This window comes from Stegodyphus dumicola, chromosome 2 (genome assembly GCF_044657685.1).
Source record: "Stegodyphus dumicola isolate Sdum_Otavi_A_Nest chromosome 2, ASM4465768v1".
Classification (NCBI taxonomy): domain Eukaryota; kingdom Metazoa; phylum Arthropoda; class Arachnida; order Araneae; family Eresidae; genus Stegodyphus; species Stegodyphus dumicola.
Window position 1 is genome coordinate 58,370,569 of NC_140769.1, and position 25,970 is coordinate 58,396,538.

At 32.8% G+C, this 25,970-nt stretch overlaps 1 protein-coding gene across 3 annotated transcripts in view; it reads right to left on the bottom strand.

The window, feature by feature from the left end:
- LOC118184749 (tyrosine-protein phosphatase non-receptor type 9-like) overlaps positions 1-25,970 on the bottom strand; it is a 147,225-nt gene that overhangs the window by 32,279 nt on the left and 88,976 nt on the right. For all 3 annotated transcript variants that reach the window (XM_085810679.1, XM_085810677.1, XM_085810678.1), the window contains 3 exons: positions 20,122-20,375; positions 5,220-5,380; positions 32-261 (listed from right to left, as the gene is read on the bottom strand). In XM_085810679.1, coding sequence (XP_085666805.1) covers positions 32-261; positions 5,220-5,380; positions 20,122-20,375 — 645 coding nt within the window. The remainder of the gene's footprint in view (positions 1-31; positions 262-5,219; positions 5,381-20,121; positions 20,376-25,970) is intronic.

Consider the following 25,970-nt stretch of genomic DNA (forward strand, 5'->3'; position numbering starts at 1 on the left):
ATATTAATGCATGGTAAGATATTAAATTTACTTTTTTGTTGGTCAAAACCAAATTAGTTATGGTAAAGTCTGCAAAATGTTCAATTCCTCCATTGTAAACATCAAAATCTCCAAACTCTTGAGTTATACTTTCTTCTGCTGGCCAATATTGGCCACATTTCACTCGACCTCTTTCTACAGTTTTAGTTGTCATGACAATAACTTGAGTTTCTTGTTCCCAGATCATTCGCCAAAAATCTGGAAATGTTTTTGGAAGAGGACCTGAAACATATTTAAAAAAATTTTAAATGAAAAATTTGGGAATTGATTTGAATTAAGTCAGAAATTTAATTCATACAGCAGTACTCCAGATGTCTGAGTGTTGACTTAAAAAAATGATGTGTATAAATATGAGCATAATTTGAAGATTTCAAAATATTTTAAAATAAGCCCTATACAATAAACAAAAGAGTTAAATTTATTCATAAATTTAAATGTAAAACTGAAACCTTTTTCTCCTAGCAAAGTTTCTAACACACAGAATTTCAGCACTGTTCTGAAAAAATAAACATGGAAAGCATGCTAATATAATGAAAATTATTAAATACAGTTACTGAAAAGATATAACAACAAATACTGACATTCAGCATGCACTGATTGTGAATGCTGAATACAAATACAGTCAAAAGTCATTAATTCGGACACCCATAATCCGGACCTCAAAGCTACAAACTTTCTGCGCATGCGTCTCTTTGACGCATGCGCGTAAGACCTTTACCGCTGCGAATTTGCGTGTGCGCAAAATACGTTTACGAATGCGCATTTAATGTATAACGGATGGAATAAGCTAAGCTAAAATTATCTAATTATCTATTTCAGTTAATGTTGCAGATTGCGTTGTTCCTTAATCTTCGAATTGGATCCGGATTATTATTTTTTGCAGACTGTTAGAGCAATTTTATAAAAGTAAGCTTGAACTTTCGATTATGTCAAATAGAATTTCTGATATATATTTACTAATATGTAAAGGATCTACAAAGCGAAAGTATGTTTTGAAGTCCATTAAACAAAAAGTAGAATTGCTGCAAAAAATGGATAAAGGCATACCCTTTGTTTATGTAAACTTTAACGTTTGTTTATCTAAACATTGTTTATCTTTAACACAGGGCGGCATGTACTGAATTGGAAGTTGATCCAGCACTATCCTTATCTTAAGAGCAGATGTTTTTATTTTATTTGGCTTATAATTGCTTACTCAATGTAGTATTTCATCTCGATGTGTCTTTGATATGATTTAAATCAAATGCCTCGTCATTATAATTCGCTTCGGATAGCGAAGAAAGTGATAGAGGTTATTGAAAACGAAAAAATTTCGATTGACAAATTAGTCGGTATTCTTGACACAGCAATGATAGGACTTGAACAGCGGAACTTTGTAACTGAACACGAAATTATGTCTGTTTATAGAATTAAAGAGAATGTATTATCACATAAAAAACGAAGCAACTTAAACAACTTACATTGAAAGAAATGTTTAATAAAGTAAACAAATAAATATTAAGCTTTTTTTTTGTAAATTTTTATACCCTTTAGATCATAATTGTTCTTTATTTCGTAAATTACGGTTTCATATTTTTAATTTTATAATTTCTGCATGCCATTTTACCAGATTTAAACTGATGATCTATAATCCGGAATCGCCGAAGTCCCGACGAGTCCGGATTAACGACTTTTGACTGTATTTTCTTAAAATCAAAAATTCAATTTTTTAAATCATACTTTATTATTAAAATGTATTACGATATACTTCAAAATATTAGAAGGCCTATGTAACAGCATACATAAATTAAACTGTTAAACCTAAAACAAACAGTACATTCTAAATCGTAATACCAATAATGTTAATACAAATAATAATTTTATAAATTATGTGATTAACATTATACACTAATTTATTGCAACAACTTACACTGTTATGATATTTTGAATTAAAAACAACTGGCTTCTCATTTACTCATAATTAAAAAACATAACTTAAAAACAAAAAGTGGGTCATGGTTCATTGCAGTGATCATTCAATATAAATTCGGCTATCGAACAAAAAAATAAAATTCAAGCATATGTTGCATGCATCACTAAACCTTGCATGAAACAGACAAACAGCACACTGTTCAAGAATCTAACAAATAGATGCCACATGATCTCAGGTATGGTAGAACAAAGGATTTGGAATTTTTCAAACTTTTTTCTTGGCTTGTAATTTTGACCCACACCAGAGCTTATGTGTGCTTGTCGACATTTACCAAGAATGTTCTAAATACATAAGAACATAACCTAATATTCAGTCTTTCACCAACGCATTTGGTATTTGTCAACATTCACCAAATTCTGATATTCTCTAATTCTGGTCTTTCACGGTAACATACATACAGTGGAAGCTCGTGATATGAGCACCTCTGTATACGAGAAATTCGAGATACGAGGAAAGTATGAGCGAAAAGTTTGTCTCTAAATACAAGCATTGACTCAAGCAACAAGCAATGAACCAGGCTGTTGGTATGTGTGGCGCCATTTTCGATTCGGCTCTATTCAGGAAATCCCCTCATCAGATCACTCAGTGTTCATTGATCTACATGTTTGTGTGCTTCTGAGTTAATTGTTTATTACATTTAACGTGAAAATAATTATTTCATGATGCCTCCCAAGAAGACTGTTGCCTCAGATACCACTGCAAAGAAAAATAAGAAAGCCATGGTTATTGAAATTAAGAAAGAAATTGTAGATAAACATAAGAATGGTGTAAGAGTGACAGAACTGGTGAAGACATGGCCTTTCGACATCGACGATCTGCACTATTCTGAAGAAGAAGGAAGAAATTAAAATTGATGCAGGCAAAGGAGTTACCATTACTTCCAAGCACTCTCCAAAACTCCTACAAGCTGTTCTTGGTGTGGATTAATGAGAAAGAGTTAAAGTCGGTGTCATAAGCTATCATAAAGGTAAACTAGGGGTTATATTATTTACCAGTGTTATTTATTAGAAAAATTTATTTTTATGTTGATAGTTTTGGGAAGCGGAACAGATTAACTGGATTTCTACTATTTTCAATGCAGAAGTTTCTAGATATGAGAAATTTGCTATAGAAGTTCAATGCTGGAACGAATTAAACTCGTATCTTCAGGTTCCACTATATATAAATTTCATAAAAAATTATCATATTTATTCACTAACTGATAAATATAGCACAATAAAAAGCACACAGAAAGACACATTAATATTATTAAATTATGTATTTCAAAGGACTTATCAATTTCAACAATATTTCTTTTACTTAAAGTAATTTCTTATTTGTGCATACATTTTACATTATTACTTTAAATCAGAATTTCTAAATCATATGCTCTGAATATATATTTATAGGGAGAACAGTATGCAAGTTAACCCTTTCCACTGCTTAATGTTTTTTTCCCCCCTTACTAACCAACAACTCTTTAATTGATTTACCAAATAGATAAAAAAAAAAAAAAAAAGAGGGTCTCAATAAAGGTCGTATTGCAACTGTGCAGAGTGTGTAACAGATATTTTTTCGATTGTATTAAGCAGTAAATAAATATAAATTTATATATTTAAGCAATTTTTCAAAGTATGATATTTTTTAAAACATTCTCCTGGATAAAGACCGGGTTTTCTATCACAAGTATCACAAAAGAATGTTTCTTTTCTCCCTCCTTTGACCTTCCGATTGGAACACACCATACAGCCCTTGTGTTTTTTTATGAGAAAAAATAAAATGAGTCTTCCCATCTAAACCTTAGATAGTATCATCTGTGGATAATCAGCCGGGTTTTTTGTGTGCGAGCACGAAAGTCTTTGATTAGACTCATCAATAAATTTTCTCTATAATCTAATATGACAGTCGGTTTACTTCTTCTTCACTAGCATTTTCAGTTGTCTTTGATCTTTTTCTCGCAGGTTGTGAAACAGAAGATTGTTTTATACTAAACATTGTGACCACTCTTTTGTCACACCATGTTACTAACGTTTTTCCTTATCTAAGCCATTTTACGTCCAATAGCTAATTTTTATTTTTTATTTTTTCTGGCAATTGGTCATAATTGTTCCAGTAAGAATGCAATTGGGTTTGAGAAGTTCTGCACCTAAGGTGGGGTTCGTATAAAATCTGTCAGTAAAAATATGATACCCTTTACCTTCAGGAATCGAATTTTGTAAATTTCGATAGAGTTGCATCACAATTCTACTAGTGAAATTAAGATCTGGTCTAATTAAGCCATCTGTTATAATTTTACCATAATATGGAACAAATGTATATAAATAACTTGTCTTAGAATATGCTAAAACATAAACTTGAAGTCCTCATTTTGTTGCTTTTTTAGGGTTAGATAGACGTGAGAAAGAATATTTTTCCCTTGAACTAGATTGTAGATTCATCAACTGCCAAAGTTTCACGAGATACAAGGGTTGGAACTTTAATAGTGGCAACACAGCTGAAAAAACGCTACACAACAAAACCAAAGAATATCGCATATACCACACGTAAACTACATACCTACCTTACCTCTCAGCAAAAAGACTCGTCCTGCCTACGTCACGTGCATGCGGAGTGACGCGAAGAATGGATCTTTGTATTAGCTCGCGGTCTAAAGTAAGTGTTGTCAGGATGTTTTCAAAACAAGAACAACGATGTTGGATAAAAATTTAATGTGCCAGAGGTCGTACAGCACGACAGTGTCATCAAGGGCTTCAAGAGGCTTGCGAGGATCTGCATTGCCTTACAGAACCTTAGCAAGATGGATGAAAGCATTCAATGAAGGACGCCAAAACGTGGCAGACATGCTGCGGCCAGGTCGTCCGAGTGTCAGCAATGCAGACATGCAAGCTGTTGCCGCACTAATGGACAGTGATCGCTGCCAAACGATTTTTCAGCTGGCCAGACAAACAGGATTAGCACATACGACTGTGCTGCACATTCTGAAGGAACGCCTGTCCATGAGAAAATTGCTTCACGATGGGTTCCACATCAATTGAAGGAAATGCAGAATTTAAAATATACTGGCTTTTCTTCCGTATACATTATGAGGAAGGGGATGGAAGAGCTGATCACTCAGGTACCATTTACTTACAGATATAACATTTTATATGTATGCTATGTATTGATTAACATTTCATATTATCAAAATTAATGTATTACACATTTTGAAGGAATTAGAACCAAAACATACCTTGTGAAGATATAAAAGCATTCTTCTGCTTATATCCATCCACAAAATTTGCATTGACATAATCAGAATAAGGATCATCATCAACCAGAGATAATTTTACACGACTATGGTCATAACACAAAACATCTGTATATCTATTTTTTGGTTGATTTGGCTTTAGCCTAAAAAATGGAAAGAATAATTACAATATACTTAAAATTTGAATTCTAAATGCATATTAAAATATCTGAAGAGATTAGAGCAATTTTATAAAAGTAAGCTTGAACTTTCGATTATGTCAAATAGAACCGATATATATTTACTAATCTAGTCAATTGATAAACATATTAGGAGATGAAAAAGCTTCAAAAACAAATATTTTTATTCAAACCACATAACAGAAATGCCCATCTTGATTTACAAAGTAAAATCTATAATAAAATATGATGAATGCTTTATGAATTCCCTCTCTTTTTAAATTTTATTCCTTTACAAATGTTTTCTACTGATTTTCATTTTTAAATGTGAGGGAAGAATGACTGCATACTTAATATGGTTGCTAATTAGGTTTTTGCATTCTTATTTACTCAAGGTATAAAATTTTATACAGTTAAATGGGGGGGGGGAAGACTCATAGAAGTTAAATTCTGGAAAGATATGAGATTTAAATTTAAAAATCCCAATTTAAACAAGAAAATTTTTTTGAAAACAATTATGATTTTTATACATTTTGGATTTAAGGTAGTCCACAAATGCAAAAATTAATTATGGTTATAATATGATAACAACAAACAGCTTTTCCTACATCGAATAATTTTCAAAATATTTTGGTGCTTTTTCTCAAAAAACACCTAGAATATTTGTATTATTGCAAAATATCATTCCATACATTAGAAACGGAAAAACAATACTGAATCATCGAAAAGATTGCATGAAGTCCTTTACGCACAGGGTGGTTCTTCTCTCAAAACCAGAATTGCTTTTAATGCCTTTAATAAACAGAAACAAAGTTACATACTTGCCACTTCATTTACTTTTTATTCCTCACTTTCACTAACAATAAGGAGTTAATACTTCAAACTTAATAATAAATCAATTCTGAACTATTATTTTTACAATTAAAATTCTATGCCACAAGAAAATCAATTTTTCATTTCAATAGAATATAATATGTTGTTATTAAATAATTTATCATTTCTTCTAATCAAATGATACAGAATGCTGTGATGTTGCTGCACTATTAATATAAAATAATTAGTCAAGATTAAATTAACATTCACAACAGTGTATTAGCTGGCTTATTTTTTTTTTTTTTTGAATGCAGGAAATAATTTTGTAATGCCACTTATGAGTCATTATATTTACTAGCTGTATTACTATGAACTTATGTCTAATGGCTTACATTTTATATTGATGAATACTTCAATCTAAATATAAATATATTTCCCCAAAACTAAAATCTACCGTATTATTATTATTTTTAAATTAGCACTTTTAGTACATACAAATCAATATAACAAAACCAATTCAAATGGTCCCTTTACATATAAACCTGCATAGCAATTCCATATACAGAAAAAAAAAGGGGGGAAGGCTATGCAATTGTTTTCAACAATAAAAAGTTTCATCACTGCACAGCTTTGCACGTATTAAGCCATGCTAACAAGTCATTAATTTAGAAAAAAAAGGGGGGAGGTTAGAATTCTTAAACTGTTAAGATAGAAATTTACAACTCATAAAAAAGCAAGATAATAAATACATTTCTTTGTTTCTAGTTAGAAATATTTTATTAATTTTTTCTTGAAAGATGATAAACAGCTTTCCTATTTCATTAAAATAAAATAAACATAGAATCATTCTCTAAAAATTATGATATATGATTCAAAATTTTCTTTCTTCAATATTAAGTAAAGAAACCTTTTTCTTAGCAATAAGAAATGCATGCTAAGCCAAAATGCTTTAATTTCTTAATAACGAGAAACACTATACAGTCAAAAGTTGTTAATCTGGACACCCATAATCCGGAATGATCTATAATCCGGACCTCAAAGCTACAAACTTTCTGCGCATGTGTCAATGCATATTGCGTTCATGCATGCGCATGTGCATAATACGTTTACACATGCACGTTTAATGTATAACGGACGGTATAAGCTCAGCTAAAATTACCTAATTATCTATTTCAGTTTATGTTGCAGATTGCGTTGTAATGTATTTTGCAGTAATTTACAAAACAGACAATCTTCTTAGTAGAACATAAATTTTATTTCTAGTTCCCGGTGTTAGACAAATTTTATACAATTCTTAAGTGGCAAAATTTTTATACTACTCCTAGCTGGTAAAATCTTCAGAATCCTAATCTTCTTAAAACAATATCTCATGTTGCTGAGTAACGGTTTAATATAAATATGGCGTTGCCACTTCAACAATAATTATATTTATTTATTAAATAACAAAAGATTACAACCTCTACCCCCTCCAGATAAACTTTAATTTATATTTTTATAAATTAAATTCGTCAAGTCTTAATAAGAGATTAAAGTATAGAACTAAATTGTTAAATGATCTGAGACAACGATTTAGAAAAGAATACCTTAGTCAACTGGTTCAAAAGCATAATGAAAAACGATCTCGGGAACCTGTAGTAGGAGAAATAGTACTGATGAGGGATGATAACAGAAAACGTTTATTTTGGCCTTTAGCCCGAATTACAGAATTGGTCCCTGGACGTGATGGAAAGATTCGTACGGTTAAACTTAAGACCCGGCATGGAACAGTTATACGACTAATACAACGCATCTTTCCTCTGGAGATACAGTCCAATGATAGAAACATAATTCCTGATAAGAAACTGGGTGCACAGGAATCTAATTCTAGTGCTGGGTGTACGCTAAAAAGGGGAATTGCACCTGATAAAATGGTGATGCAACAATATTCCTCCTCTGGACGACTTGTAAAAGCTTCAAAAAGACAAATGTCTGTTATGAGTTTGAGACTCAATCTGAGTCTCAAGGGGGGGGATGGGAGGATATTGTGAAATGAACTGAAGTAATAACTGGCGCGAGGCGCTGCTGTTCGTGACGTCAGCCTGCGTGCTGAGTGTTTTCGAATGCTTTTGCTTGTAGACGGAACGAAAGCTGATCTCGGAAGAGTGATACTGTTTTGATGAAAATAAAGAATGACTTATTAAAAATTTATTGTCTTTATTCATAATGCACCCAGCCTCGGGTAGAGGCAGGTCCGCAACTGAACGAACTGTTTTGAATATATTTGATTTATTTATTTTCTGTGTTCTTCGCAACACCTACAAATGCTCTGACTTGACTTTTTGTGGATGGCACTGGAAAATCAAGAATAGCTTTTACTTTCACTTCACTTGGCATTCTTATACCACGACCTACAATATGTCCTAGATATTTTACTCTATCTTGAGCAAATTTATATTTTATTGGTTTAATAGTTAAACCAGTGTCCTTTATTTTCAACAAAACAGCTTTCAGGTGACTTAGATGTTCTTCCCAGGTGTTTGAAAATATTGCCACGTCATCTAAATATGGAACAGCAAAGTTTTCACAACCGTGAAGGATTTCGGCCATCATTTTACTAAATGAAAATGGTGCATTTTTTAAGTCCGAAAGGCATCCATACAGGTCTAAATGTGCCAAAACTTGTAACAAAAGTGGCTAATCTTTGAGCACTAGGTGTTAAAGGTATTTGCCAGTATCCCTTTGTTAAATCCAAAAGAGTTATATATTTTGCACCTGCTACCTTTTCTACTCATTGTTCGATGTTAGGCAAGGGGAAGAATTATGTTTTAGTCAATTTATTCAATTTTCAATAGTCGACACAAAGTCTTGGATCCCTCCCTGCTACTTCTACTAAAATCATAGGAGAAGTGTAATCTGAATCTCCTATTTCAATTATTTTATGCTGAAGCATTTTATCAATTTCTGTTTTTAAAACATTCGTTTGTCTAGGAGACATTCTGTATGGTTTACAGTGGATTGGGATGTTTTCTGTCAATTGAATATCATGCGTTATTAAATGAGTTTTTCCGGGTTTATTAGAAAAGATTTTTGAAAACTTCAGCAGCATATCATGCAATTCTTAAATCTGTTGTTCATTTAGCTTATCACTTAAGGAACTGTTTTCTTTAATGTCCTCAAAATCGAACAATGTTGGTTCAGAGTCAATTGTTGGGAAATTTTCCTCCATATCATCAAATTCAGATTGATGTTCTGTAATCATAAGGTTAATCGATTCTGCTTGTCTATGATAAGGTTTTAGTATGTTAACATGGTAGACTTGGTTAAAGTCATTTTTTCCTTCGAAACTCACAACATAATTAGTTTCGGATAATTTCTTCTCAGCCTTCCCAGGACCTTTCCATACAACTGCTAGTCTGTTTGGTTTATTCGTTGATACAACTAATACTAAATCCCCTTCACAGAATTCTCTTTTCATAGCTTTACGATCGTACCACACTTTTTTTTTTTTTTTTTGGTTTGCATTTCCAGCATTTTATCTGTAGCCAGCTCTCTGCATCTTTTTAACTGATTTATCAATTGAAAAACATATTCAACAACATTATTTCCTTCGTCTTCAGGATTCATCCATTGTTCATATAATAATGTTACAGGTGTTCTAAGATTTCGACCATATACTAATTCTGCAGGTGTAAATCCCGTACTCTCGTGCGTTATTGTTCTTAAAGCAAATAGAGTTGCAGGAACTTGCTTCTCCCACTCAAGCGCTGCTTCGATACATAAAACTTTTAAAATTCGTTTGATTGTTCGGTGAAATCTTGCAACAGGGTTGCTCTGCGGATGGTGTACTGAGCTTCTAGTTACTTTTATTCCAAATTTTTCTACAAATTCAATGGCTAGATTGCTCATAAAGGAGGTACCTTGATCAGTTTGTATTTCTTTCGGAAAACCCATTCTACTAAATATTTGTAACATGGCTTCAATTACTGACGTTGTGCAAATATTACGAACAGGTACAGCATCCGGATATTTTGAAGCTACATAAATAGCTGTAATTAAATATTTATTGCCATTCGGTGTTATTGGTAAAGGACTGCATGCATCAAAGTTAATTTTTGAAAATACTTCTGCAATAATTGGTACTAAAGTCAAAGGTGCTTTGGCTTTATCATTAGATTTTCCCACTCTTTGACATGGATCGCAAGTTTTAACATACTCTTCTATTTCTTTATAGCAATTAGGCCAGTAAAAGTATCTTGTTAATCTATCTTTAGTTTTGACGACGGCTAAATGTCCGGATGTGCTATCATGACATAATGACTTTATTTGAGCCCTATATTTTTCAGGAATAACAATTAATTCCCTTTCATTTCCATTTTTATCTATTTTCCTTTTCACCAACAATCCGTTTTCTTTTACTTTGAAATCATTTGTCTTGTGGGAATTTTCATTTTTAGCTTCGTTAAGCAATGACGCTAGATCTCTGCTTTGATGCTGAGATTTAATTAATTCCTTTGAATTAACATTAATCACTTCCTTAAGTTCCTTGTCTTCCTCATCAGCTTGAGGTAAAATATCTTCGTCAGTTTCAATAAACTTCAGTTCTTCTAGTTTCTCCATTTCAATTTCTCTGCTTCGATCATCTTCATGAGATCTTTTTACTTGAGATCGTGACAAAACCGCATTTATTTTTTCTAAATTTAAGAACGATTTATTTTTGAACAATTATGCAGTTTTGTTACCCAATACATATCTTCTGGGATCATTTGTAACAACAGCTGCCTTTGTCTTTATATGACCAAGTTCGCAATTAATTTCAACTTCCGCTAACGGTAGACACACTAAATGGTCATTTAAAAGATATTGTACCCAGACATGTTCTCCAGTCATTTTTGCGTTATCAATGTATTTTCGAGAAATAACATCAACAGTGGCTCCTGTGTCTCGAAGAATAGGCATTTCATACCCATTCACTAAACCGTTAATTGTATATATATGTCTCTAACAAATCATCATTCGAAGATACGCAATTTACCTTTCATTTGGTTTTAAGCGAGGACACTGAGGCTTAAAATGTTCGTATGATCCACACTCGAAACAACGTGGTCGATATCTTTTGTCATATAAATTTTCTTGGTTTTTGTTTTGGAACTGATTCCTTTGCTGATGATCTTTCTTGTATTTGGAATCATCCCATCTATCAGAATGCTTAAAATGAGGCGGATACTCTATTTTTTTCAAAAAAGTATCTTAACACGGTTTAAATTATCCTTTGTTAATTTTCTCAGTCTGATTGGTAGAAAATTTCGGTTTTATTGTTTTTCTCACATCTTCAAAATCTTCAATTTTCTTAACCATTTCAGTAGGTGAAATGATGGTTGTCCATTGATCCATAAAATGTTCTTTGAAATCAGGAGAAGTACGCTTTTTTATTTGATCAACCAGCATGAGATCTTTTAGCTATTCAAAAGTTTTAATGTTTAATCCGTTAAGCCATTCTTCTAAATAATTCTTTAATTCATAGTAGAAATCATACCAAGTACTTTCAGTAGATTTTTGGTGTTTATTAAATAGTTGTCGAAATATTTCCACACTCAATTTAAATCGTTGTAACAGTAAAGTTTTTACATATTCATACTTTTTCGCGTCCTCTTCTGGTTCTCTAGCAATAAGCTGAACAATGTCAGGAGGCAGCAATGAAATAAGTTGAGTCACTTGATTTTGAGCAGGTATATTCATTATTTTAACTTGATGCTTAAATAACACCAGAAAAAAACTTATTTCATCTTCTTTAGGGTTGAAACGTGGCATGTCATCGTGAATTCCGATTTTTAAAGGCTGCTCAGGTAACTGCGTAGTTTCTACCGGCTGTGCTGTGGCAGCCATTGCTTCCAGCTGAAGTTTCTGTAGCTGAAAGGCTCTAATTCGCTCTTCTCTTTCGCGTACTTTTCTTCTCTTCTTTCTCTTTCTTCTCTTTCGCGCTCTTCTCTCCTTTCTCTTTCGTGTTCTTTTTCTCTTTCACGTTCTTCTTTTCTTTCCCTTTCTTCTCTAATTGCAGCCAGTAGTTCTCGAGTAAATTCCTCATCATAATCGGGACTTTCAGTAATCAGTTTATGCAACTGAGCAATCTTAAATTCAGGTTTCACGGTTAAACCTAATTCTTCTGCTAGTACTTTTAAATCCTGTTTTTTACTCCTAGCTAAGAATGACATGTTGACACAAGTTACCTTTAATAGGCTTCCTTTTGAAATACAATCTTAAAGCTCGTACTTGTATTAAAAATATATAATTTTTTGAGAGACTTAATTTCTCAAATAAGAAATTCATGCTAACCAATTGGAGAGAATTATTTAAATAACGTTGCCAGGTTGGCACAAAATACTATAATACTACGTCGGGTTGACGTTTTAACTCACTATTCACAAGCCTCATTAGCTATAACTATATAAACACCTTTGCCTGTTAGGCAATACAATGGAATTTTACCCATGTCAGTTTTTAACGACTTTACTATCTATCTCCACGCCTGGTTGGCGATAACAAAAACAATTTTTGCCAGTTTGGCAATACAACTTTTAGAATATACAATCTGTAATACGTCAGGATGACGTTACTATCTATCACACGCCTGGATGGCGAGAACTAAGAAAACAATTTTTGCCAATTCTGCAGTATAATCAAATCACACTACGTCAGTTTGACGTTGCTACTTATTTTCCACGCGCCTGCTTGGCAACAAATTCAAAATTCAGCTAGCAGTTTTTTTTTTTTTTTTTAATAAACGCGGGATGGCTTCCACATATCAATTATCAACATAAAAATTCAATACAAATAACAGTAAAGCATAAATAATAATTTTAAAATACTTCTTTACCACAAATATCAATTATAAATTTAAACTGAATATTTTTAGTGTCAGTTATTTTAAACAAAATCTTACACGATAAACTATAATTCTGAAACAAAGTATTAAAATTCAATAAAAGCTTTATTAAAAAAACCAAAAGTTAATCTTATCTTCAGAGATCAGCAATACCCTATTTTTGACAGTTTTTGCTTGGACACAAGTTACAGAAGCACAGAAGATAACCTCTGAACGATCCGCTTCAAATCTGGCTTTAAAACGGCAGACTTCTTACATCCATTTCTCCTTGAAATACACAAACTTGGCAATTGGTATTAGCAAACTTGTTCTAAAAAATTCAGTAAATTTCTGGGATTAAGAGACCAGCACCATCGAAACTGATAATTGCACTCCTAATTTCCAGGATCTCGGTGGAACGTCCAATTAATTAAGACTGTAATGTATTTTGCAGTAATTTACAAAACAGACAATCTTCTTAGTAGAACATAAATTTTATTTCTAGTTCACGGTGTTAGAAAAATTTTATACAATTCTTACGTGGCAAAATTTTTATACAACTCCTAGCTGGTAAAATCTTCAGAATCCTAATCTTTTTAAAACAATATCTCATGTTGCTGAGTAACGGTTTAATACAAATATGGCGTTGCCACTTCAACAATAATTATATTTATTTATTAAATAACAAGATATTACAGCATTGTTCCTTAATCTTTGAATTGGATCCGGCTTATTATTTTTTGCAGACTCTGTGCATGCGCATAATACGTTTACGCATGCTCGTTAAATGTATGACGGACGGTATAAGTTAAGCTAAAATTATCTAATTATTTATTTCAGTTAATGTTGCAGATTGCGTTGTTCCTTAATCTTCAAACTGGATCCGGCTCATTATTTTTTGCAGACTGTTAGAGCAGTTTTATAAAAGTAAGCTTGAACTTTTGATTATGTCAAATAGAATTTCCGATGCTGGAGCTGCCAAAAGATCTACAAAGCGAAAGTATGTTTCGATGTCCATCAAACTAAAAAAAGGAATTGCTGCAAAAAAATGGATAAAGGCATATCCTTTGTTTCCCTAACCATTCCAAAATCTGTTTATCAATTTCACGCTGCTCTGCAGGGAAGGGGAACATCGCGGCGTGCAATGAACTGGAAGTTGATCTGTCAGCACTATCCTTATCTTCAGGGCAGATGTTTTTATTTTATTCAGCTTATAATTTCTTACTAAATGTAGTATTTTAACTCGATGTATCGGGTGGCCATAATTAAACTGACAGTGGTCACAGTGTTCTGTAGCGCTATCTATTTGCGAGAATGATGCCACATTTTGTAGGACGATTAAACAAGACGGGGGATGAAGGATTCCGCGAAAAAACAAATTAGTTCCAAAAGTCACCGCTAGGGGAATATTTGGTGCTTTGTAATAGAAAATATAGTGTTAACAAATGCAAATTAATACGGAATAAAATTACCTTTTATTATGCACATTTTCTAATTTAGTTCAAGTGCAATATGGCAACACTTTAAAAAAGCGTTAAACCTACATAAACACTGATAATGTCTTGTGATCTGCAATATCACGTACGCTGAGAAGAAGAAGTTCTTTATTCAAATTTCACGTTCCATCCATTCGCACAGTGCCAGCTGATTGGGTTTTAAAAGGCAATGTGTTACATTTCGAATCAATCGGATTGAAAGTTTGTGTGCAATGTCTCCTTCTTTAGTTGAGCGTGCATCACTCGTCAAGTTCTTTTACCTCAACCAGTGCAATGCATCAGCCGCTCTTCGTGCTTTTAGAATGCACAAAAAAATGCGTAAAGGTAACGGTCCTGTGTCAGTTAATGGGTTAAAAGCAATGGTTGCGACGTTTAAGAAAACAGGTTCTCTGAAAGTTCAGTCAGGCAGAGGACGAAAACCTGTACCAAGGATACGATCGAAGCAGTTGCCACGGCAATTGTCGACACAGGACCAGACAATATTGCTGCCACCTCTAGCGCTCGTGGAGTAGCTCAGAATATGGATATGCCTTACAGTACATTATGGAAAATCTTACGAAAGATTATCAACTTCTATCCGTACAAGGATCAGCCGTGTACAGGAGTTACTGTACCCCGACCATGATAAGCAATTGACTTTTGCTCTCACCTTTCTTGCCAGAATGGAGGTCGATGATACTTGGCCATGGAAAATCTTATGGGGAGACGAGGCCCACTTTTACCTGAATGGAACTGTGAATACCCAGAACTGCCGAATTTGGGATGACAAATCACCACATGCAGTCACAGCAATTCCCTTACATTCACCAAAGGTAACTGTTTGGTGTGGGTTCACAGCGGAATTTATTGTAGGTTCATTCTTCTATGAGAACATTACCCCGACAGGACCGGAAACATGTTCTGTTACCAAAGAGAAATATCGTCACATGTTGAACAGCTTTGTCATTCTGGCACTTCAGCAAAGAAATTGCGTAAGGAAAATCATTTTTATGCAAGATGCAGCACCTTCACACGTTGCTGTAAGGGTGCAACAGATGCTATGACAGTAATTCACAACAGAAAAGAGTCATTAGCCGCTACTTTCCAACTGCATGGCCACCTCGATCGCTTGATCTTACCCCATGTGACTTCTGGCTATGGGGTTACCTTAAGTCCAAGATCTATCAAGGAGTGGTCCAGGACCTGGCTACGTTGAAGGATAACATATCACAGACTGTACGGAAGATTCCTGCAGACATGTTACTTTCTGCTGTTGTGCATACTATGCACAGAATGCAATATGTGGTCCACAACAATGGCAGCTACATTGAACCTCATTTGAATGCAAAATAAAAGGCAATTTCCATATTGATTTGCATTTGTTAACACTCTATTTTCTATTACACAGTGCCAAATATTCCCCTAGTGGTGACTTTTGGAACTAATTTGTTTTTTTGCGGAATCCTTCGTTCCCCGTCTTGTTTAATATTCCTACAAAATGTGGCAACATTCTCGCAAATAGATCGCACTACAGAACACTGTGAGCACTGTCAGTTTAATTATGGCCACCCGGTATTCTGTCTTTGATATGATTTAAATCAAATTCCTCGTCATTATAAATATCACGAGTACACATCAAATAGTTTTCTGGTTGCAATTTTCTAATTTCGACTATGCGTAATGTATGCTTTACGCATGCGTGCGTTGAAAGAAATGTTTAATAAAGTAAACAAATAAATATTAAGCTTTTTTTTTTTTTAATTTTGATACCCTTTAGATCATAATTGCTCTTTATTTTATAAATTACGGTTTCATATTTTTAATTTTATAATTTCTGCACGCCATCTTACCAGATTTAAACTGATGATCTATAATCCAGAATCGCCGAAGTCTCGACGTTCTTAACGTCGCGGCGCGCAAAGAACTGAAAGTTGATCTGTCAGCATTATCCTTATCTTCAGGGCAGATGTTTTTATTTTTTCAGCTTATAATTCCTTACTAAATGTAGTATTTCGTCTCGATGTATTCCATCTTTGATATGATTTAAATCAAATTCCTCGTCATTATAAATATCCCGAGTGCACATAAAATAGTTTTCTGGTTACAATTTTCTAATTTTGACTATGCGTAATGTATGCTTTACGCATGCGCGCGTTGAAAGAAATGTTTAATAAAGTAAACAAAAAATATTAAGCTATTTTTTTTTAAATTTCGATACCCTTTTGATCATAATTGCTCTTTATTTCATAAATTACGGTTTCATATTTTTAATTTTATAATTTCTGCATGCCATCTTACCAGATTTAAACTGATGATCTATAATCCGGAATCGCTGAAGTACCGACTTTCAAGAACGTCGCGGCGCGCAAAGAACTGGAAGTTGATCTGTCAGCATTATCCTTATCTTCAGGGCAGATGTTTTTATTTTATTCAGCTTATAATTCTTTACTAAATGTAGTGCTTCATCTCGATGTATTCCATCTTTGATATGATTTAAATCAAATTCCTCATCATTATAAATATCACGAATACACATCAAATAGTTTTCTGGTTGCAATTTTCTAATTTCAACTATCCGTAATGCATGCTTTACGCATGCGCGCGTTGAAAGAAATGTTTAATAAAGTAAACAAATAAACATTAAGCCTTTTTTTATTTGTAAATTTTGATACCCTTTAGATCATAATTGCTTTTTATTTCATAAATTACGGTTTCATATTTTTAATTTTATAATTTCTGCATGCCATCTTACCAGATTTAAACTGATGATCTATAATCCGGAATCGCCGAAGTCCCGATGAGTCCGGATTAAAGACTTTTGACTGTATATTATGCTACACATTTTAAAACAATCTGAATCTGTTACATAATGCATAGTTCCTGAAATATATGTAGATTTAGAAGGACAAAAGACATGATAGAAACTGAGGTACATTTAAAAAAGAACAGGAGAAGACTAAGTTTTTTGCGAGCAATGCAATATTATAATTTAAGCATTCAAAATAGCCTGTTAATTGATAGATAAATAAAAATTAAAATATTAAAAGAATTTCAACATTTCAAATTTATTCTTTTAACTTCTCCACATCTCTTATCTTTTGCTTAAATTTACAATCACAGCATAAAAATTGAATTCATGTTTCTTGCACTTTGAATATTCAAATTGTACAACTTCACAAAAATGTTCAAGCAGCATCCATTTGGTTTATTGTATACATGGCTTATTTTTTTACTGCAAAGCACATGAGGACTGTCTGCTTAAGGACATGGACCCTATTGTAGAGGGCTTTCCAAGGGAAATCGGCTTGTATCCACTAAAATAATATGTATACAGGGTGTCGCTGAACTCATGGTACATATGTTAGAGGATGATAGAAGACAACTGGACAAGCACAAATTACCATACAATCAATGGTTGAAACTCATGTTTTAAAGCTCCGTGGTTTCACTGGCTTTTACCAGCTACGTCTTCTGGCTAAAGACATTCACATAACAAAATTGAATTCTCATCTGTGCTTTCATACCAACTGTTACTAAATAATCTGCAAATGCAATAAAAAAGTTTTTAACTTCAGTTGTGCAGTGGGTAATCAAGTAAATAGATGCATACATGAATCAGAAGGTCAAAATGCATTACATCTACAGGTTTTGCACACGAGAATGCAAAGAAAGTTGCAAGACTGTACCAAGAGTGTTTTCCAACAACATCTTCCACATGATAGAACTTTTCAATGACTGCACCAACAACTGTGCAGAAGAATGTCCTTTTCAAGTTGCAGGGAGGATATTGGGCATAAAAAGAGTGTAAGAACACCAACAGTAATGTAAAACATTTTGCAGCATATGAGAATTCACTCTTAATGTAGCATATGGGTATGGTTACAAGCTGTTAATGTGTCCCATCAGATGGTGTGGCAAGCATTTTGAGAAGAATGAATGTATCTCTACCATATGCAAAGGGTTCAAGAGCTGTCAAATACAGATTACGCACCCCATGTTGCATTTGCCATGAGGTTTTTACAACAGAGTGCTATGGATCTGGACTTTTCAGCACATGTATTATTCACTGACGAATGCACATTCAAGGACTTAGGGATATTGAATATCCAAAACTATCATGTCTATGCAACAACCCACACACCACGAGCCTATGGCCACTCCAGCATGGCTTCCAAGTAAATGTTTGGGACAGAAACATATATGCCCATCTGATTAGACCATACCTACTGCCAAGTCACCTGGATGGATACTGATACCTTGTGTTTTTGTGAGAGATATTCTTTAAAGCACTGGAGCAAACATCAAAAGACACCAGTGATTTGAACACAACTGTCACTTAAAGCCCTCTGGGGTCAATTGAGGAGTCTCAACTACGATGGAGATCCCACTGATTCGGATCAAAAGCTTGTTGGCCAGATACCAGTAGCTGCTGGAATCATATGAGAGATATCTGGTATGTTGGCCAGTCAATCCATTAACGGTATCAAATTTGCATTACTGTTGGTGAGCACCATTTTCAGTAGTTGCTGTGACTGAGGATTTAATTTTATTTTGTTAAATAATTTTTTTTTTTTTTTTTTTATTTTGCTGGTGTCTTTTCATTTTGTCTTTGACTACTTTTTTCTCATTGTGACGGTCATTTTTTTTAGCATCTGCATCTCTTGATGATGCAGGATATCTTGCCCTTTGAGTTCCAACTATAAGTTGTGTGGCTATTTGTGCTTGTCCAGTTGTGTTCTATCATCTCTAATGTATGTACCATGAGTTTAGAGGCATCATGAAGAAGACAGCAATGCTGATGGCATAGAATATAGATCCATACTGAAGAGGAAACTTGGCAGCCAAGTAAGATTAATTATTCAACTTTATCTCAATTGACATTTGCAGCCACAATTTATTTGGCATTCTAATCACGCCTATTCAAGAACATTTACATTTTTGATACTATTGCCATAGAAAGACAGTAGAGTGGAAAGCATCTTAGCATAAAGAGAGGTAAAAGTTAAAGTGCAATTATCCAATATGGAGGTTCACCAAGAGAAAGTTTTGGTTTAAACTGCTTTTTAAAAGTAAGTTTCAGTTCTTAAAATTTTGAGCACAGATTCCGAATTAGTTACGTCATACAAGATGGACTGATTTAGAAATGATGCAGTCCAGAAATGTTACTATTTTTATAAATATAGAGGAAATACCCTAATTACAAATAAGGAATTAAGAACTACTGCTGAATTAAATTATAAAACTGATTTACATATTTTATCTTACGCACACATATATGTATACACACACATACACCTCCCCCCAAAAAAGTCAGGGAAACATAGTTCTCTTTTAATACAGTAAAAATTATAATACAATATAATCAAGCATATAAGCACAGCAATACAGAAATTTTAAGGGATGGAACTAAACTGAATATTAATAATCTATAAAACATATAACAGTGGTGTAACAGACATGAATAATTGCAATAATAAATATAGGAGTATGATTTTAAAATTAGCCTTTTTTAATGTATATTCTTATGTCTTTATCTTTATAGGTCTTATTCCCTTTTTATATTTGTCTTTATCTTACAAGACAAGGAAAATAAAAATTACTTGGATGTTTCAAATGTTCCCTCGGGTGGTGCAGCTTTTATTTCTGCATATTCTTGATACAGACCCTTTCTTCCTTTTGTGCGTAAATGTTCAATAAACTCTTCTAAAGACATACCACAGCAATTTTCAGAATGGACAGAATCTTCCCATATAGACAGAGATGCACAACTGCTTGATAAATGCTTTTCTTCATCTTCAGTAAAATCTGTTACACCAGATTCTGGAGTCAGAGGACAGGGTTCTTCATTGCCTTTCTAAGCATAAAGCACCAGACATACATTAAAATATTTTAATTTCCATTAATTTCTAAATAAATTTAAAATATTAAAGCAAGACATGTCAATTTTTATATTCTGTCATCTCCAAGTTAATTTTTTTTGGGGGGGGGTCTCTTTCTGTTTAACATACTAATGCAAAGAAACTAATGGTTCAGATAATATAAAAAAATATTTAGATTTCAGCAATAATAATAATAATAATAATAATAATAAATAAAAAGAGAAGGGGGAAAAAGCTGAATAAAATACTCCCCCCATTATTGGAATATATTGCCTAATGGAAATTTAGGAAATACACTTAATTCTTAAATTTTCTGACCCATCGGCAGCCAAGCGATAACATCGCTGAAACTTTGACTTGGTATCGAATCCCAGTGAACATGCTGGCTGCATGGTTGCTTTTGTGGTTTCCCCCATGTGTAACGTGGATAGGAGACTTCCCTTAAAAAGTACTTCATGTAGGCATTCTGCCCTATAGGCAGATAGCCCTAGAGTTCCTTTGCCTTAATCAATTAACCTAACCTTAGGTTAATCAATTACAACTAGCCTAATCAATTACAACTAGCCTAAGGTAATAACTAACCCAAGTTAATCAATAATTCTGCCTTAATCAATTAACCTAACTTGACCTAAATTTGTCAAATACATCTGCTTGCTTTGTGGTTCTAACTCACATTTTGGTGAATTTCCCAGTACTTCAAACTTTTCCATTATTATTACACTGAAATTAAGGCAAATAATAACCCTGTGATGTTCTCCACATATGTAATACAGCACTGACTATTCAAATCTTAAAACATTTCTAACTATTTGTCTACTACATCTTTACTACTACTAACTAATTGTCTACTGCATCTTATAAATTTATTTTTTCCCAAAGAGTATTTTTCAGTAAATTTTCCATTTGACATAAAAATTATCTATTTGACTTAATTCTTGCAACATTTCAGACTTCTTCACTGACATTCTCCTCAAATTAAAGATGCTAATAATTGTACAACTCCTTTACCCAACATAAAATGTCATATGTATTTAATTTTAAATCAAAACTTGACTTTGATGAATCTTAAAAAGATACTGGAATGAATGCTTAGAAAGGTAGCCCTCATATAATCTTATAGCAAAGTTGTGAAAGCGAAGCAAAGTGATATTTCAGCAAGCTCGTAAATTATAAGAGGTGGTGGAAGAGCTCTATATATAATGTTACAAATTTTGTACACAGATAGAATGACTATTTTTGTGGAAGTTTCAGAACTGTTAAGTGTTTCTTTTGGCAAAATAAATTTTATCAACCTATCATCAAACTTGTGTGCATCCAATCTATTATGAGCCCCATTGCATGCAATATATATTAATACGAGTCATGTAACATAACTTGCATATATTAGGAGAAGCCCAAAATTTCACATCTCACTTTATTGTGATTTGCCAAAACCTAATCTCGATATGTTAAGGTATGCTTGAATCAGATTCTAAACTATGCTAAAAATAATTGATACATACCACAGCAAACTTAATTTGAAAGATTTGTGAATATAACTTGCATTTAAAATACTTAATTCCCAATCATCTGCATATAAAATATGGACCTAGGGGGATATTTATAATATCCTGCTTAACAAACTGACAAATTAGTTATGATTTTCAAATAGTATGTAATAAATGGAATTAATGTTAATTATGGCATGAGTTATAAAGAAGATAGCATAATATGTTAATTTTAACTGCAGTTTTCTTAAAGATCACATTATAATTTTGCATACAGTACATGAAGAAAATGGAAATTACTTACATTATTTCATATCAAACAGAAGTACGCAAAATTTTTTAATATAGTCATCAAACAAAATATTTGAATAGGGTAAAAGATTGACATGAACTACATCTGCACATTGAAAAACACATTTGCAACAAAACATTTTTAAGATAGTTTGTAAGGCTTGCATATAGTTGATACGACAGGAAGAAAAATTGCCATTTTTAGGGGGAGGATACCCACCCACCCAATGAGATATAGCCTGATATACAAGCTATTAAAAATATGAACTATATTCCAATTAAGAAAAGCAGAATGATCACATTTCAGCAAACAATAATTTCTTGCACATGAAAATTATTTTCAAGCAGGATAGGAAAATTTTAAAAACCTTATTTAAATACAATAAAATCCCAAATAACTAGTTTTTGATTAACTAAAAACCAACTTAACCATGATGATGAAGAAAAATAATATTTAATTAATGAGCTCTCAGACCACACATCTACAATTTTTAAAAGCATCTTGTCACTATTTCCATTTTTTAAATGTATATACATAATGCAAAAATACAAAACTGTAGGAATGGAAAATATACAAAAATACAAAACTTCAGGAGACTTTTAAGTATCTATGCTCACTGGATAAACAGATATGATAAAATTTGTGTTCCTAAAAGAACTACCTGAAAATAGATAATATGCCAACAGGACACAAGAATTTCGTCAGTGGTTTAAATGTACAGTTACCACTGCACTAACTGTGTAACTCCCTCAATGTTAATGGAAAATGTGGGGGGAGATTGATCTGGGAATATTTCACTCTTATTATCCTACCACCAAACTTCTCAACAATATATATATGGCTCATCAGCATTATACCTTTTCATGATAATATGCTGCTAAATTTGCATTTTAAATCATACACATTAAATTAGAACTTTTTTAAATTGCTAGAATATCGTCAAATATCAAAATGACTAATATTTTGATAGCAAAAACTCCATAGACAGTTACTTGCAAGTACTCTCTTCATGTTAGCAATGCTAAGATATCAGATCTATAAAGTTTAGATTCTTTACAAATAACTAATTCTATTAAAAAGAAAACAAAAATGGAATTAGAAGAGTTTGCTTTTGAAAATTTTAATGAAATTGTTAATAGAGATGAAGAAGCTAGATATCAAGTAAGAACTCCATGGCTGGAAATCTTCCACCATTGTTAGATAACAAAGCTTTATCTAGGAAAAGACTTCTAGACAAGATCCCTTATTCACCCTTTAATGAATGAGAAAGTGAAAATATTATTGAGAAGGTAAATTCAAGGGAGGATTTGAATAACGATGTGAACTTGTATGTTCAATTTTTGTCACATCAAGCTCTTACATCAGAAAATACCACTACTAATATAAGACCAGTTTTTGATAGATCAGCTAAAACTCATAATTCTGCAACTCTCAATCACTGTATCAAAAAGGGACCTAACTTGATTGAACTCATTCCATCAGTATTGAACCATTTTAAATGAGGAAAGAAAGGAATTACAGAGGATATCCGAAAGGCCTTTTTTAAAAATAGGCTTATATAAAAATGACAACATTTCTGAGGTTTTAAAATGGCAAGATGGGAATCTAGCTTCTGAAATTTGTTATAGGCATTGCCATTGTACTATCTGGTCTTTTCTGCCGCTCTTTTAATCCAGTCACTTCACTGACACGCCATTTAGATCAAACTCCTGAAAAAGAAGAATTAACAAGAAAAATCAAGGATTCAATGTATGTTCGTATTGTGTAACTAGCGTGGATTTTTTTTGAAGAGCTTAATCTTTTCTATTCCAAATCTCAGAAAATGTTGATTTCAGCTGAATTTGCCCTACAGAGCTAGGAGCATATTCATCCACTTTCATCCTGACTGTAAAGGAAAAGACATTCCAGATTTAGAAATATCTTGGAATTCCTATGGCGATACATTATCTATTGACATAAAGATATTTGCTGACAAAGAAAAGATACAATAATTAAAAGAAAGATTCCTTAATATAAAAATTTTTATTTCATCAGTTTCAGTTGCCCCTTCACACTAATACCAAAGCTGTTACAAGATTGTTGGAAAATCAAAACCTTGTGGAACTCAGAATTGCCCTTAGAGACTACAAGTAAATAATAGAAATGGAAAAATCAGCTATCAAGAAGATTTAAATTTCTCAAAGACCGTCAGTTTTAGAACTCTGACAAGAAAATTTACTGTTACATACACCACATGATGGCTATCTGTGATGCATGACAGTCATTATATGCTACATATATTTTTTTGAAGACGGAAGCAAGAAATCTAGTAACTTGCCAACTAGTGCTAGAAACAAAGCTAGCTCTTCTTAAAACAAGCAACTATATTCAATAAAGAATTGCTTGCAACATCAATGCAAGATTAACAAACATTGATAGAAAGGATCTAAAAATAGACTACATAGAAATGTTCTCTGCTCTGATTCAATGTATGTCCTCTATTGGATTAAGAAAAGGATAATTGGGGCATATTTTTTCCTAATAGGGTAACAGGAAGTAGAAATTTGACAATGAATGGAAATGCACTATGAATATAAAGCCCAGCTGATATATCACAAGGATGTTCAGTAAAACAACTAACTAAAAAAAAAAGAGCCCATCTGGCTAAAATATTCAGGAGATGAATGGCCAAATATTAATAAACTGATGCCAAACCAAAAAACTATAAAAAATCAAAAAGAAAACAGATTTCTTCTATCAAACATCTTTAAACAAGAAGATGATTGAAATTAGAGCATGGATTTATAGACTCTTCAGTTATACAAAAGATCTGTCAAAACAAGCAAAGGGACATTTACAACAGATGAAATTGAGAAAGCAGAAAAGATTATTTTGAAGAAAGTCCAATAAGAGTTTTCACATGAGAAGAAAGACAAACAACAACAGCCTTTATCAACAATTATAAATTCAGGACAATTAATGCTGCATTTAACATTAACACTGTGAGAAGATTATTGGGCACTGAAGAGCAGGAAAATTGTTGAGAAAATTATAAAGACAAGTTCTGTTTGTAAAATATTCAGTGCGAAACCAGAGAATGCATCTGGAGATTTTTTATGAGAAGACTGTTTTGAGAACATTTAGTAAGTCATACAGGAGTGCATCTTTGCAGTCTCCTGCTTAAAAAAAATGGATCTAATAGTTGCAAAGCATTATTTACTTGTGCCATTTGTTCAGCTGTTCACATTAAACTAATAACGTCATTGTCTACTGATAGTTTCTAAAAATTTTAGCTAAAAGATTATTGTAGATATTAATTAGTTAAAAAATTTATTGCAAGAAGAGGTTTAAAGTATTATCTGTCCCTACAATAAAACAATTTTTGTGGGAATACATCACAAACTAAACTCAGTTGACTGGTCCAAATTGCAGAAATTCATATTTAAGAAAAAAAGAATATCTGGAAATTCAACCCACCATCAGTACCCTGGTGAGTGACCAGACAAAAGCCCACCAAAATAAATAAATAAATAAATAAAAAACATCCACTATAATTATTGCCCATGCAGCAAATACCCACACTGATAAAAGACCAGATAAGATTTAATTGACACATTGATATAAGCCCACATCGAAGCAAAGGCTATCTTGATATTAATATTTTCCCCTTTTAGTTCCTTATATGAAATAAAGGAAGTACTGTAATCACGAAAAATTTCAGTTATCATATTTCAACTGCTCTCGAAATCATTTGAATGATTTTTTTTTTGTGACATCTGTAAATACAAACATAATAAAGCAATGCTTTTGCC